This window comes from Xenopus tropicalis, chromosome 4 (genome assembly GCF_000004195.4).
Source record: "Xenopus tropicalis strain Nigerian chromosome 4, UCB_Xtro_10.0, whole genome shotgun sequence".
Lineage (NCBI taxonomy): Eukaryota > Metazoa > Chordata > Amphibia > Anura > Pipidae > Xenopus > Xenopus tropicalis.
Window position 1 is genome coordinate 148,085,210 of NC_030680.2, and position 13,890 is coordinate 148,099,099.

The following is a 13,890-nucleotide window of genomic DNA, read 5'->3' on the forward strand; positions in this document are numbered from 1 at the left end:
CTCATTTGCCCCAAGGGTGGGCACCTCTAGGGCAGATTCACTGTTTCCTGCCTCCACTCATATCTGCCCTGAGCCTGGCACTGTTACCCCTCCCTGGGTTAGGCACCACTATCTGCCATCTAGCCTGCTTACCTCTGTCAGTTTAACTAGTTCCTGCCCCCAGGTGTCTGATAATTGCCCCCAGAATCACTGTAAGCACAGCCTGCCTTTGCCAGGATTGAAACTGCAAATTTACCCCCAGCTCTTAGTTTAGATACTCAGACTGATACCCCCCCACCCCCTCGTTCTTAGTTTAGATACTCAGACTGATACCCCCCCACCCCCTCGTTCTTAGTTTAGATACTCAGACTGATACCCCCCCCACCCCCTCGTTCTTAGTTTAGGTACTCGGACTGATACCCCCCCCACCCCCTCGTTCTTAGTTTAGATACTCAGACTGATACCCCCCACCCCCAGCTCTTAGTTTAGGTACTCAGTCTGATACCCCCCCCACCCCCAGCTCTTAGTTTAGATACTCAGACTGATACCCCCCACCCCTCGTTCTTCGTTTAGATACTCAGACTGATACCCCCCCACCCCCAGCTCTTAGTTTAGATACTCAGACTGATACCCCCCCCACCCCTCGTTCTTAGTTTAGGTAGTCAGTCTGATACCCCCCCCACCCCTCGTTCTTAGTTTAGGTACTCAGTCTGATACCCCCCCCACCCCCCGTTCTTAGTTTAGATACTCAGTCTGATACCCCCCACCCTCAGTGTTTGGCCCATTAGTCCATACTTGATTACCTTTGATAACTGACTCCCTTTCCATTCGTCAAGCTTACAACTGCCCTAGCCCCAATATTACATACCCCTGCTGATAAATACTGGTAAACGTTATATTACCCCCCCCCTCCCCAAAGCCCGGATACCCATCTCCTTATTAGAGAGAAATCTTCCCTCCCTATGCAGGCACTGGGATAACCCTGTATTGTGGGCATCACTGGGCCTGTTCTACTGAAATCTGCCCCTCTGTTTCTGCCCCTCTGGGAGTCCAGTTGAAACCTTCTGATCTCTGCAGCCCCAGTCCCTGCTGTTTCCATTTAACACTGACATCCTGGGTTTGTTTCATATTCTGTGTACTGGATAACTGTTTTTGGCAGCGTCGGAGTCCTTGGGGGGGGTTTGGACTTGCCATTTGCTTGGCATAGAGTGGTAAAGAATCCCAAGCAGACTGGCACTGTATGACGCTGCTAAGGCTTTACTGGCACTAACGGAACAGTAGCTAACCCTTGGATTGTGCATGACTTGGAAGCAGGCAAGGAAAGCTGTTTTCCATCTGGCATATGTGGCTATCTCTGCTCTTCCTGATGATGGATTAAAAGTACTTTGGAGGGCAAGTTAAACCCAAGGTGTTGGAGGCAGTCTTGCATGGGACCAGTATGGAGCATTGGCCGGGGAACTGGAAGGATTGTTTACAGACTGGTCCACACTCCTTTTAGCCAAATTGTGTTATGAATAGGTGATACGCTCCACAGAAATCTGGTGATCACAGCACAGGGCTGCCTGGACCAGCCTTTGTTCCTAATTAGATTGACCCACTGCCCAAGCTGTCTCAGATGCCTTCAGCCTTGGCAATCTTCACCTGCCGCCCCAATTCCCACCCTTTCCAAGAGCGCCATGTCTACTTGGACGAGCCAGTCAAGATTGGCCGCTCTGTGGCTCGCTGTCGCCCAGCACAGAACAATGCAACCTTTGACTGCAAGGTGCTGTCAAGAAACCACGCACTTGTCTGGTTTGACCACAAGACTGGCAAGGTAATAATCTTCTGGGCTGAGCGCGCTCAGTACACGTTTACCTGATTTCTGTGATCCCCATGATTAGGCGGCCTTATCTCCGGCTTGTTCCAGCAGGAGGGCTGAAGCCGCTCTTTTTGCTCTGAGGCTGAAAGGAACCCATATGGGTTTTGGGGGGTTACGTTTATTTTTGAAAATGGAAAATATGTGCTGTTGCGTTTTGCGCTACAAGCTGACACTTCTGGTATAAATCCCCCTAGTGGTGCTGGTTCCATTGGGGGGAAACGTTGTCCCGGTAAGACACAAGCTGAGTTTCACTGGGTTTTCTTATTTCTCACAAACCTGCGAAACAGGAATAGAGGCAGGGCAACGCGCTCTTGGAGTCTTTTGTGGCACTTTATTTGTCTGTGGGTAATAACTAGTTTGTAAGCACCCTGTAACTAGCCAGCATATGAACCATAATGTCCGCCACTGGCTTTCCGCTGAATACTTGCCCTTTCTCACCAGATGGCATGCTGGGTTATTTATCCCCTATGTAGTAGTTCTCAGTGGTCTTGTGATATAAATTGGTTTGTTTGTATCTGTTACAGATTGAACCACAGGTCTTTGCTGTGAGTCAGCATCGCTCTTTCCCAGACTCGCCTCTCTATGTAATATCTGTAGAGCGGCTACTCCTGTTTTCAGGGTCGGTGTTATAAACAGCCCAATTGGGACCGTTATGGTAGGGCTCCCTACACAAGGTGTTGCCAGCTGGCACAGGGTTCCAGGGTTGGGTGGGCAAATAGTCCCTGCCTCTCACTCTCTCCATGTGACTGATGATGTAACTGGTGCTTATTCCTGCTGGTGAAGAGCCCCCATGGGTGAGGGACCCTATTGGGCCCAACAGGCCTAAGGCCGGCCCTGCCTGTTTTGATCAGAAGGGCATGATGGGACTGAAAGTGAAGGCCGGTTGCCCCTTGCTGAAAGCAGATGGGTGAAATTCCTGCCCCTGCAGAATAGCCAGCTGAACTTGGTCATAAATAGTTTTTTTTTTTTCCCCAGTGCTTTAAAAACAAATATAGATAAGAAATAAAAATATTCGATGGGGCAGTCTACACACGTATGATTCTTTCCTGCTTCATTATGTTGGATTTGTGTCTTTAAATGCATATATTTTGTATCAAATGATACAGCATTTGTTATCTATTTAATCTCATCTTAATGCCAAATAGGGATGTGTTTGCAGATTCCATAAATCAGCCATAGGGCAGGTGTGGTGCTGCAACTCCCAGCATGCTGCAACCTGAGTGCCAAGCAGCATTACACAGTAAATCCCCAGATTCTTTTCTTTTCAATGTAATACACTATTCTGTATCAGTGACCTTCTCTTTTTCTCAGGCTTCAGAACAGCATTGTTTTTAATGATTAACTCTGCCCTCTCCCTGCAACCTGCTCAGGCAATTCTCTGCTTTGGCTCTCTGCAACTGCCTGTATATATACCCGGGTTTGGCATGGCAGTTGGGTTTATTTAGATCTTTTTCTCTTTCAGTTTAAAGACAGGCATTGTGCATCAAAGCTGATCTGTCGCCTCTCAGCTGGTAGATAGATGTGCCCTGGCAGCACAGTTGTTCTCATAATGGTGCCAGCTACTTAATCTAATGGGTCAGTGTAATTTGGCCACCCTTGTAAATAACCCATTGGAACAATATGTCATTGGTACGCCTTTAGGCTGCCTTGAGTTAACTTTTAGTATGATGTAGTGCAGAGATCCCTAATCTTTTATACCCGCGAACCACATTTAAATGGAAATGTGTTGGGGAATAACACAAGCATGAAAAAGGTTCCTGGGGCCAGCAATAAGAGCTATAATTGGCTACTTATTAGCCCCTTTTTGGACTGGCAGCCTACAATAGGCTCTGTTTGGCTGTACACTTGGTTTTTTATGCAGCCAATACTTGCCTCCTTATCAGAAATTCAAAAATAAGCCCCTGCTTTGAGGCCACTGGGAGCAACATCCAAGGGGTTGGTGAGCAACATGTTGCCACTGATTGGGGAAAACTGATGTAGAGAGTAATATTCCGAAACAGTTTACAATTGGTCTTCATTTTTTATTTTTTGTAGTTTTTTAATTTACATTTTTGTATAGTAGCTCTCCAATTTGGGGTTTTACCACCTACCTGGCTGCTAGGGTCCAAATTACCTTAGCAACCAGAGAGTGGTTTCAATGAGAGACTGGTATAAGAATAGGAGAGGACCTGAATGCAAAAAATAAGTTATGAAAACTAACAACAACAAAACTGGAGCCTCATGTAACAATAGTTTTTTTGCTGCCGGGGTCAGTGACCCCCATTTGAAACTTGCAAGAAGTTAGAAGAAGACGGCAAATAATTAAAAAACTTTTTAACTAGGGATGCACGGAATCCAGGATTGGTTTGGTTTGGTATTTGGCCAGGATTCGGCCTTTTTGGGAAGGGTTCGGTTTTGGCCGAATCCACGGTCCAGGCATATGCAAATTAGCACTTGGAAGGGTTAAATGTTAGGGGGGAAATTTCTTTTAACCCTTACCGATCATAATTAGCATATGCTAATTAGGATTCGGTTCGGTATTCGGCTGAATCAGTCAGTGGGGTTCGGTGCATCCCTAACTATAACAAATAAATAATGAAGACCAATGGAAAAGTTGCTTAGAATTGGCCATTCTATAGCATACTAAAAGTTGATCCACCCCTTTAACCCCTTTTCTGCTGAACGGTAACAATGCTCTCAAATCGGCACAATGCCAAACAATATTATTTTTTCTTAAACATAACCTGAAAATGTAGATTTTTTTTTTTCATTGCCGGCACCCTAATAAAGTTAATAATGGACTGTACATTTTTGGGAGGTACAACTGGCTGGCAAGTCACATGATTTTGGGAAGATCCGTTTAGCTCTGAGGGTTTGCTCTGAATACAGGAACGGCCATGGGTTGGAAATCAGCCTGCAGGGAAAGCTACAGAGTTCTTGTTATATATTTACAAGCTAAACCCGGGCATTTTGTTTTGGTGCTGAAAGCATAGGAAGGGGCTGCTGCATGCTTGGAATGTATTAAACTAGTACTAATTGATACCTACTCCCATATTCTGCATGCCACCCCCATTGCACCTCTGGCAAAATGTGCCCTGAATGCTGCCAGGTTTGCATGGCACCAACCGGACCTTTGCGGAGTGCAGGCACCAGAGGAGGTATGTACGCAGGGGCGGGGGGGGTAGAAGCTCGGTGCTTTAGCTGCTTTATATGGAGAAGTGGCCCTAGGCCATGGTATGAGTTTCACCAATGCAGTATTCTGCACACGTGTGTGTGTGTATGATGATATACATGGACTATACGTGCCCACAGCAGTGTGCTTGGCTCTTGGCACATTTCTGCCTATGCTCGTTACTTGCCTGCTGCCAAAGCAGAGACTGCTAAAGATAATTATAAATGGCTCGATGCCATGTGCGTAACTGTATAATTTTTAACTTAAAACCCATTTGGATTGCCGCAGTGTTTTCCGTGCAATATGCCATGAAACGGTGTTTAACATTCGCGGTGGGTGGCAGCTGCAATCCAACCTCCTCGCCGTTTCAGCAGAACGCTATGATTTGTAGCCGCGCCGCTCGTATTATTGCGCGTAGAGATGATGGCTAATGTCGATGTTAAACACTCGCTCACAGCTTCTACCCCCGCTGTTCTGTTTGTCACGTATGATTGATTGTGGCCTATTCACATAGAACTGGGAGGAATGAAATAGAAGCCTCCACCAACTCCCAGCACCCACCAAAGGCCAAAGTCCTATAGCAGCTCTAGTGCAGAAAATGCTCCTTTACATTTAACACGTATTGCAGAGATATCTGTTCATCATTTACACCAACGCTGCCTCAGCAGAGCTTACAATCTAAAGCAGGCATGTCAAACTGGTGTTTCTGTGGCCCTGTCTCTCTTGCTTTGTTGCTCCAGAACCTTTCAAACTGGTCTGTGTGAGACTTTTTTTTTTTTTTTACATTGTTTTTTAGGCCTTTATGTAACTTTTAGCTAAATTGCACCAATCTAAAATGCAACTTATTGGTCCCTTCATGGGATCTAAAATCTAAGGGTAAAAACCCACTCAGTGGTTGAGTTGCCCGCAATAGATCTCAGATCTGCTCTGTGAATTCTTACCCTAATGCCCTCAATATGCTGCCCCTAAGGGTGAAGACACACAGAGCTACTAGTAGCAGCTACTTGTCACGGCTTCTAAAATAGACCATGCTGACCATTTAGGGCTGTGACTTTGCACGCGACAAATCTCCCCGAAATGCTATCCCACTGGCTAGAATGTAAATCGCCAGTGGGATGATATACGCGGTGCCGCCATTTGCCAAAGTTGCCTCGAGAGGAAACTTCCGCGACTTCGGCAAATCGTAGCACCACGTATGTCATTCCACCGGCGATTTACATTCTAGCTGGTGGGATGGCATTTTGGGGTGATTAGTCGCCTGCAACAAGGGAGATTTGACGTGTGGCAACTAATCTCCCCATGTGTCACAGCCCTTAGGGTGAAGACACACGGCTCTACTAGTAGCAGCTACTTGTTGTGGCTACTAAAAAAGACATTGCTGATCATTCACTGATAATTGTCTCTACGTGTGTTTAGGGCTCTGGCACACGGGGAGATTAGTCGCCCGCAACAAATCTCCCTGTTCGCGGGCGACTAATCTCCCCGACAATGTAAGTCGCCGGTGGGATGGCACACGCGGCGGCGCGATTTCGGCAAATTGCTGATGGCAATTCGGGGAGATTAGTTGCCCGCGAACAGGGAGATTTGTCGCGGGCGACTAATCTCCCTGTGTGCCAGAGCCCTTAGCAGAGGCTTCTCAGTATTGTCTATAGCAGGGTATTTTCTGGGATTTTGTAGCCATGACAAGTAGCTGCTACTAAGTAGCTCCGTGTGTCTTCACCCTTAGCAGAGGCATTTCTCAGTATTGTCTATGGCAGGGTTTATTCTGATGTTTAGTAGTTGTGAAAAGTAGCTACTTCTAAGTAGCTCCATGTGTCTTCTCCCTTACAGCCATGTAAACCTTGCCCAATGTATACTAAATGATATATGCCAGCCTCTCGATAATGGCAGCTTCTTTGGCTCCAGTTTCAAGCAGGCAGTGCTGTGTTTACTACTGGACAGGAAAAGTAAAGTTCCATCTTTACATGTTTAGTTCAAGAACTCATGCATAAGCTTAGCATGGGGCCCTATAGTTAATGAACTATAACTCCCCACATCTCTCCAGGCAGCCATGTTGTTTTGATATAATCCATTATGCCACAAAAAAAGGCTGACCTGGCGTGTATTGCGGATCAGCGTACTTAGTGCACTTCGGAAAGCTGGGCCTAAAGAAATCCTAACAAAAGAAGTGTCTCCTTCTGGGGTGGGATCCGCCATCTGTCACTTTAGACTGGGGGGGGGGGGGGGGCAGCAAGGAGATTTGCAGCAGACCCTGTCCTCAAAGGACTCCCAGAGCAGAATTAGGCACTTACTGCTGCCGTTGTGCCGTCACTGGCGGGATCTTATTTATGTGTAATGGTGGAAATCTGCTTTTTCTATAAGGCCTGGAATCTCCTTGTTTAGTCTGCAGACCCTGCCTGTTCCTATATCTCAGATTTGTGTTTTTTAAATGGGCTCAGGGGATGCCCGCTCTGCACATCAGTTCTTGGCCATCTGGCTTCATCAGGGACAATACAAGGGGGGAAGGGGGTGCCAGTTTCAATATACTTTCTGCTCCTTGTTCTCCTTTCAGAATGAAGTCTGTCAGTTTAATGTCAAGCACAGCGTCTTGCCATAAAGTGCCCTTCGACTGATTCACTTTGGCACAGACTCACATTTATAACCAAGAAACTAAATGTAAAGCTTTCCTCATGGAACTGAATTCCAAATCCAATTCAGTTCTTCTCTAGGTGCTTTAACTTGTGCTGCTGGAAGCCTCTATGCAGTTAATATTAGGGCAAAAGTATCTAAAATGCTATGTTTTATTGTAGAGGGACACGTCATGATGTTTATGGGGTATTTTTTATCTCTAAATGACACTGTTACACAGCAAATAATTCCCTCTGCCATTTAACCTTTTTTTCTTGAACCAACAAATGTATTTGTAGCTGTAATATTGGCGTGTAGGCGCCATCTCAGTGCCTTGTGCCTGAGTCTGAGCTTTCAGCCAGCGCTACACATTAGAACTGCTTTCAGCTAACCTATTGTTTCTCCTACTCCCATGTAACTGGAGGAGTCCCAAGCCGGACTTGGATTTCTTACTATTGAGTGCTATTCTCATAACTACTGGGAGCTGCTATCTTGCTCCCTTCCCATTGTTCTGCTGATCAGGTGGGGGGGATATCACTCCAACTTGCAGCGCAGCAGTAAAGTGTGAGTGAAGTTTATCAGAGCGCAGGTCACATGGCTGTGGCACCCTGGGAAATGAAGAATATGGCTAGCCCCATGGGAAAAACAGATTACAATGCAGGATTCTGCTGGAGATGCATCATTTGTACATCATTGTCCCTATTATCCAGAATTCTGTTTTCCAGAAAGCTCTGAATATAGGATATTTCCTATTGTATCCTATTTGACTCATCTGCAATTCCAAAGAAAAATACGTAGAATCTCTGTGTGTGGCGGTCAGGTCCTTGACAACCTGGTTTCATTAGCACCCACACACAGCTAGTAAGATACCATGCCATTGCAGTAGTTGAGGAGATTGATTCATGAAGGACGGGGTGGAAGAATTCCACATACACCAGGTAACTTTCATATGAATCTGACTTCAGACTGACACATAAAAAGCTGTATAATAAAATAAATAAAAATTAAACCCAAATTAAACCCTTTTTTAATTAAATCATCCAAACTTGTTATAAATGTATTTAAAAATCTGAGCTGTCAATCATATATTGCCTGCGGCATAGAGGCAGGGCAGGCAATATTTGATTGACAGCTCAGATTTTTAATTACAATTACTTTACCTTTCCATTCAACACTTCCTAGATATCACCTAGATGGCAAATGCCTAAGATTTTGTGGGGATACAAAGCTTTCCTTAGTAACAGTGCTCACAAAATGGCGGCTGGCTCTGACTTTAAATTCCAAGACTGAAGGGAAAAAAAAACTCAATAATTTATATAGTGTAAGTAAAGTTTATTTTGCTCAACTAACATGATAGAAAGGGTTTTGAATAATATATTAGGGTGACAGGTCCTCTTTAAACTCTAGTTGAAGGGCTGGGTCACAGTGGCGTGTAGTTGTGTAGCAGCAAGTCTCTGCTTTTGTCTTCAGCTATAAACCCACATTTCTGCAGTCTGAGTTTGAAAAATGTGACCTGGTTATGTATAGGTATAGGACCTGTTTTCCTGTTATATTATTACAGAGAAAAAGGAAATCCGTTTTAAAATTCTGAATTATTTGATTAAAATTGAGTCTATGGGAGACAGGCTTTCAGTAATTCGGAGCTTTCTGGATGACGGGTTTCTGGATAAGAGATCCCATACCTGTATTGTGTTGAATGGTGGCACAGAATATCATGTTGCTTCCTACCAGATGCAGCCAAGAGTAAAGGTGGCCATACACTTTAACATCTGCTCGTTTGGTGAGGTCGCCAAGCGATCGGATCTTCTCCTGATATGCCCACCTACGGGTGGGTGATATTGGGCTAAATCTAGATCTGCTTAATTTCAGACCAGATGTCTGGGGAGGCAGGCACGTCAGTGGTGCCCATACACAGGCAGATAAGCAGCCGAAATGGTCTAATGGGCCAATCAGCAGCTGAAATCGTCCCATGTATGGACATCTTTAAGGTGGCCATACACGCTGAGATCCGCTTGCTTGGCAAGGTCGCGAAGTGAGCGGATCTTCTTCCGATATCCCCACCTACGGGCGGGCGATATCGGGCTAATTCAGTCGTTTGGCCCTGGGGCTAAATGATCAAATTAGAACGATGGATATAGGCAAAGTCGGTTCGGGGACTTCATCGGGCAGGCCTCTCGTTAGTGCCCATATATGGCCCGATAAGAATCGGCCTGTGAATGGCCACCTTTAGAGTAAGTCATATTTAGGCAACACCGTTCCAGAGCAGTGCTATGCTTAAATGTTCTGGTCATTGGGCTAGGTCGCCAGGTGTGTGGGCCAGATTGCGTTCATCTGATCTTTGACCCCTGAGCAAATGATTTGATATCATGGGGTCAGACCCTTCGGTAGAAGGCTACTTCCAGAGCTAGATGCAATCTTTGGACGATGGCATTTGGAACCTGCCTGATCAGTGGAAGATATATACACTGGCCTTTAGGCTGCTGATTCAGTCGTTAGTGGCCGGGTTGGGCAACATGGGCGTAGGGGCAACTTTGCTTTTATCCTACACTTAGTACCACAGGCCTATTGTATGTGGATACCTTCATGAGAATAAAGTAGAAAGTGGTTAGTTATTTAAATACCTGGATTCCAAATACTTCAATAAGTAGTATCTTTGGTGACATGGTGTCTTTGTATTTAACACAGAGAGAAAATATGTGGGGTTAGTATTATTTGGAAATTCTGCTGGCCTGTAGCCAACGACTGTCCCTATAGGACCATGCAGAAGTGTCCCAACCTGTCCCACACCCCGTCTAACAATGTTACGCCGTCCCCTCGGCAGCGCTGCTCGCTTTCCATTGACTTCAGTTTAGCCGCTTGTGTGTTTTTGCTCACTATTTCTACATAAAAAGCTACGTAAAGTTATTTGCAAATTAAACCCAAAATCTTTTTCTTATTAAGGCAGCCATACCTGTTATAAATGCATTTAAAAAAATCGAGCTGTCAGTCGTATATTACCTGTCCCTCCTCTATGCCTTAGGCACTCATGGCTCACTATCTAGTCATCTAGGAGGCTCATTTTAGGCTCTATGCTCACTATCTAGGAGGCTCATTTTGGGCTCTAGGCTCACTATCTAGGAGGCTCATTTTAGGCTCTAGGCTCACTATCTAGGAGGCTCATTTTAGGCAATAGGCTCACTATCTAGGAGGCTCATTTTAGGCAATAGGCTCACTATCTAGGAGGCTCATTTTAGGCAATAGGCTCACTATCTAGGAGGCTCATTTTAGGCAATAGGCTCACTATCTAGGAGGCTCATTTTAGGCAATAGGCTCACTATCTAGGAGGCTCATTTTAGGCAATAGGCTCACTATCTAGGAGGCTCATTTTAGGCAATAGGCTCACTATCTAGGAGGCTCATTTTAGGCTCTAGGCTCACTATCTGGGAGGCTCATTTTAGGCTCTAGGCTCACTATCTAGTCATCTAGGAGGCTCATTTTAGGCTCTAGGCTCACTGTCTAGGAGGCTTATTTTAGGCTCTAGGCTCACTATCTAGGAGGCTCATTTTAGGCTCACTAGGCTCTATGCTCACTATCTAGGAGGCTCATTTTAGGCTCTATGCTCACTATCTAGGAGGCTCATTTTAGGCTCTAGGCTCACTATCTGGGAGGCTCATTTTAGGCTCTAGGCTCACTATCTAGTCATCTAGGAGGCTCATTTTAGGCTCTAGGCTCACTGTCTAGGAGGCTTATTTTAGGCTCTAGGCTCACTATCTAGGAGGCTCATTTTAGGCTCACTAGGCTCTAGGCTCACTATCTAGGAGGCTCATTTTAGGCTCACTATCTAGGAGGCTCATTTTAGGCTCACTAGGCTCACTATCTAGGAGGCTCATTTTATTATCGCTGGTCTGTTTAAAATCAGTGTTTAGGGGTGTGCCTGCTAAACACCTAATAATATTTTTCCTGCTGCAAACAACCCAACCCTGCTGTGTCCCAGTAGCGCTCTGCAAATTGCTGACTCTTCTGAGAAAATCACAAATCATTAAATATGTAAACAACTACAAAAAAGGACAATTCTGTCAACTGAAATTATTCATAAATAATTCATTTTGTCGTGATGCATCTATTAAACATTCACTACAGTTTAATTGATTTTTTTTTTTATACAATAGTTGCAGTTCTCCTTTTAATAAGTTATCTAGGTTGGCCTGAATACTGAGAATATTTGTATAGTATGATAGTTAATAGCATAATATCTGCTTACTGGTACTCTGTGAATCCCTGAGTGTTCCCCAAAAGGCCATTTGCCGGAGAGCCGTTGTGTTGTTCTAATGATTATTTTGTACAGAATATCCGTAGTACAGAATGTTTATGAAGTTCTGAGCTGATAACACGCAGTGGATTTATTACAGAACTGTCCTGCTGTGCTTGCCGTACCTTTGCCAGCTACACACACTTTATAAATAGAGATGCTTTTGCAATCGGCCAAGCCTGTCTAACAACATTCCCGGCTTCTGTCCTCGCCACTTGCCCTGTGTTGTGAAATGGGATCTCCCTATACTACTCTTGTTTCAGCACTGCCTTCTTACGCGCCCCAGACCCAAATCCGTCCTTCTCAGCTGTGCCTGGCCTTCTCCTACCTTGGCCACTGTCATTAAACCAGAGCTCTTTGCACTTAGGCTAGTAATTAGTTATAATTATTATGTAGAGGTTGATTAAACTTGTTGGTTTTGTTATGTGTTGCTTTAAATAACGTCAAGGCGAGCCCAATGTTAGTACAGAATTCCTTAGACTGGGGGTCCCCAAACTTTTCTTTTTTTACACGTGAGCCACTTTCAAATGTAATAAAAGTTGGAGAGCAACACAAGCTTGCAAATAGTTCTAGGGGCTTGTGATTGGCTATTGGTAGCCCCTATACCAGGGGTGGGTAAACTACAGCCCGCGGGCCACGTCCGGCCCCTTGGTCTGTTTAATCCAACCCCCTGACTTCGCAAGTCTAATCACGCGAGACTTGGCGTCTGGGGACTGTCGAGCAGAAATGGCGTAATGCTGGCCCGACCCGTTGGTAAGTCAGTATGGCCCCTGAGCCAAACAGTGTGCCCACCCCTGCCCTGTATGGACTGGCAGCTTACAGCAGTTTCTGTTTGGAGGTTTCTATGCTTCAAAAAATTGCCTGGAATTCAAAAATAAGCACCTGCTTTGAGGCCATGGGAGCAACTTCCAATAGGATGGTGAGCGACATGTTGCCCCCGAGCCACTGCCTTAGATCTAGTCTAAGTTGCTAGGGAGGTTGTGAGTGGTAAGAAGTTTTTGCCATTTTCATAGGCACCGTATAGGCTATATTCTTGATGGTGAGTTTCAGCTCTACCCAACAAATGTCAACAACTGTCGCCTAATCTAATTGCCAGCTCCCAAAGCACTGAACCGCATTGAGCGAGTCCATTACTGTCTGGGTAAGTAATAACCCAAAGACTTTGGTGGGTCGGTACATTGCTGCCTTCATGAGGTGCTACTGAAAGGGTGGGATTTCCCCATGTCATGGGCTTTGGGGTAACCTCACAGGGGTGGTTCACCTTCATGGTAACTTTTAGTATGTGATAGACTGTCCTATTTCTAGCAACTTTGCAATTGATCATTATTTTTCTTTTATAGTTTTAGGATTATTTGCCTTTCTCTTCTACATCTTCCCACCTTTCAAATGGGAGCCATTGTTCCCAGGAACCAAAAAAACAAAAACTATTGCTCTATGAGCTTACAATTATATTGTTGTTACTTTTTCCTAGTTGGCTTTCTATTCGGTCCCTCTCCTATTTATATTTTCAGTTACTGCCTGGTTGCTAATGTAAACAAGACCCTAGCAACCCGTTTCTGGAACTCCACACTGGAGAGCTGCTGAACAAAATGTGAAATGATTGAAAAACCATAAAATACAAAATGAAAAATAATTGTAAATTGTCTCAGAATATTGATGTCTGTGTCACACTAAAAGTCAATTTAAAGGGGAACTACCTCTTTATTTTATGCCTGGGGTGGCACAGAAACTAGTCTCCTCTTCAGGGAGGGTTTGTCGTTTTTCGTTATTTTATTTAATCAGAACCAACTTTTTCTAGAATCAACGTTCATATTTTATCATATTCCCTCCTTTCTGGCATCGTTGCGAAGGTTGCAGCCGCCTTCACTCAGCAAAGCTCCCTGGGGATTGTGGGTGCGCATAGACTGCATGTCATTTATAGGCACACCAGCCTGATTATATTTATATCCTTCCTTCCTACATCCTTCCTGCACTGATTTGGGTGAAATTCCCCTGAAATAAGTACAA

At 44.9% G+C, this 13,890-nt stretch overlaps 1 protein-coding gene across 7 annotated transcripts in view; it reads left to right on the plus strand.

Annotated features, from left to right (window-relative positions):
• The first annotated feature begins 662 nt into the window (after positions 1-662).
• Positions 663-13,890, plus strand: part of slmap (sarcolemma associated protein) — a 100,072-nt gene continuing 86,844 nt past the window's right edge. For 3 of the 7 annotated variants that reach the window (XM_031899794.1, XM_031899796.1, XM_031899797.1), the window contains exon 1: positions 664-1,792. In XM_031899794.1, the coding sequence (XP_031755654.1) occupies positions 1,595-1,792 (198 nt within the window). In that variant the 5' untranslated portion in view covers positions 664-1,594. 7 annotated transcript variants of the gene reach the window in all.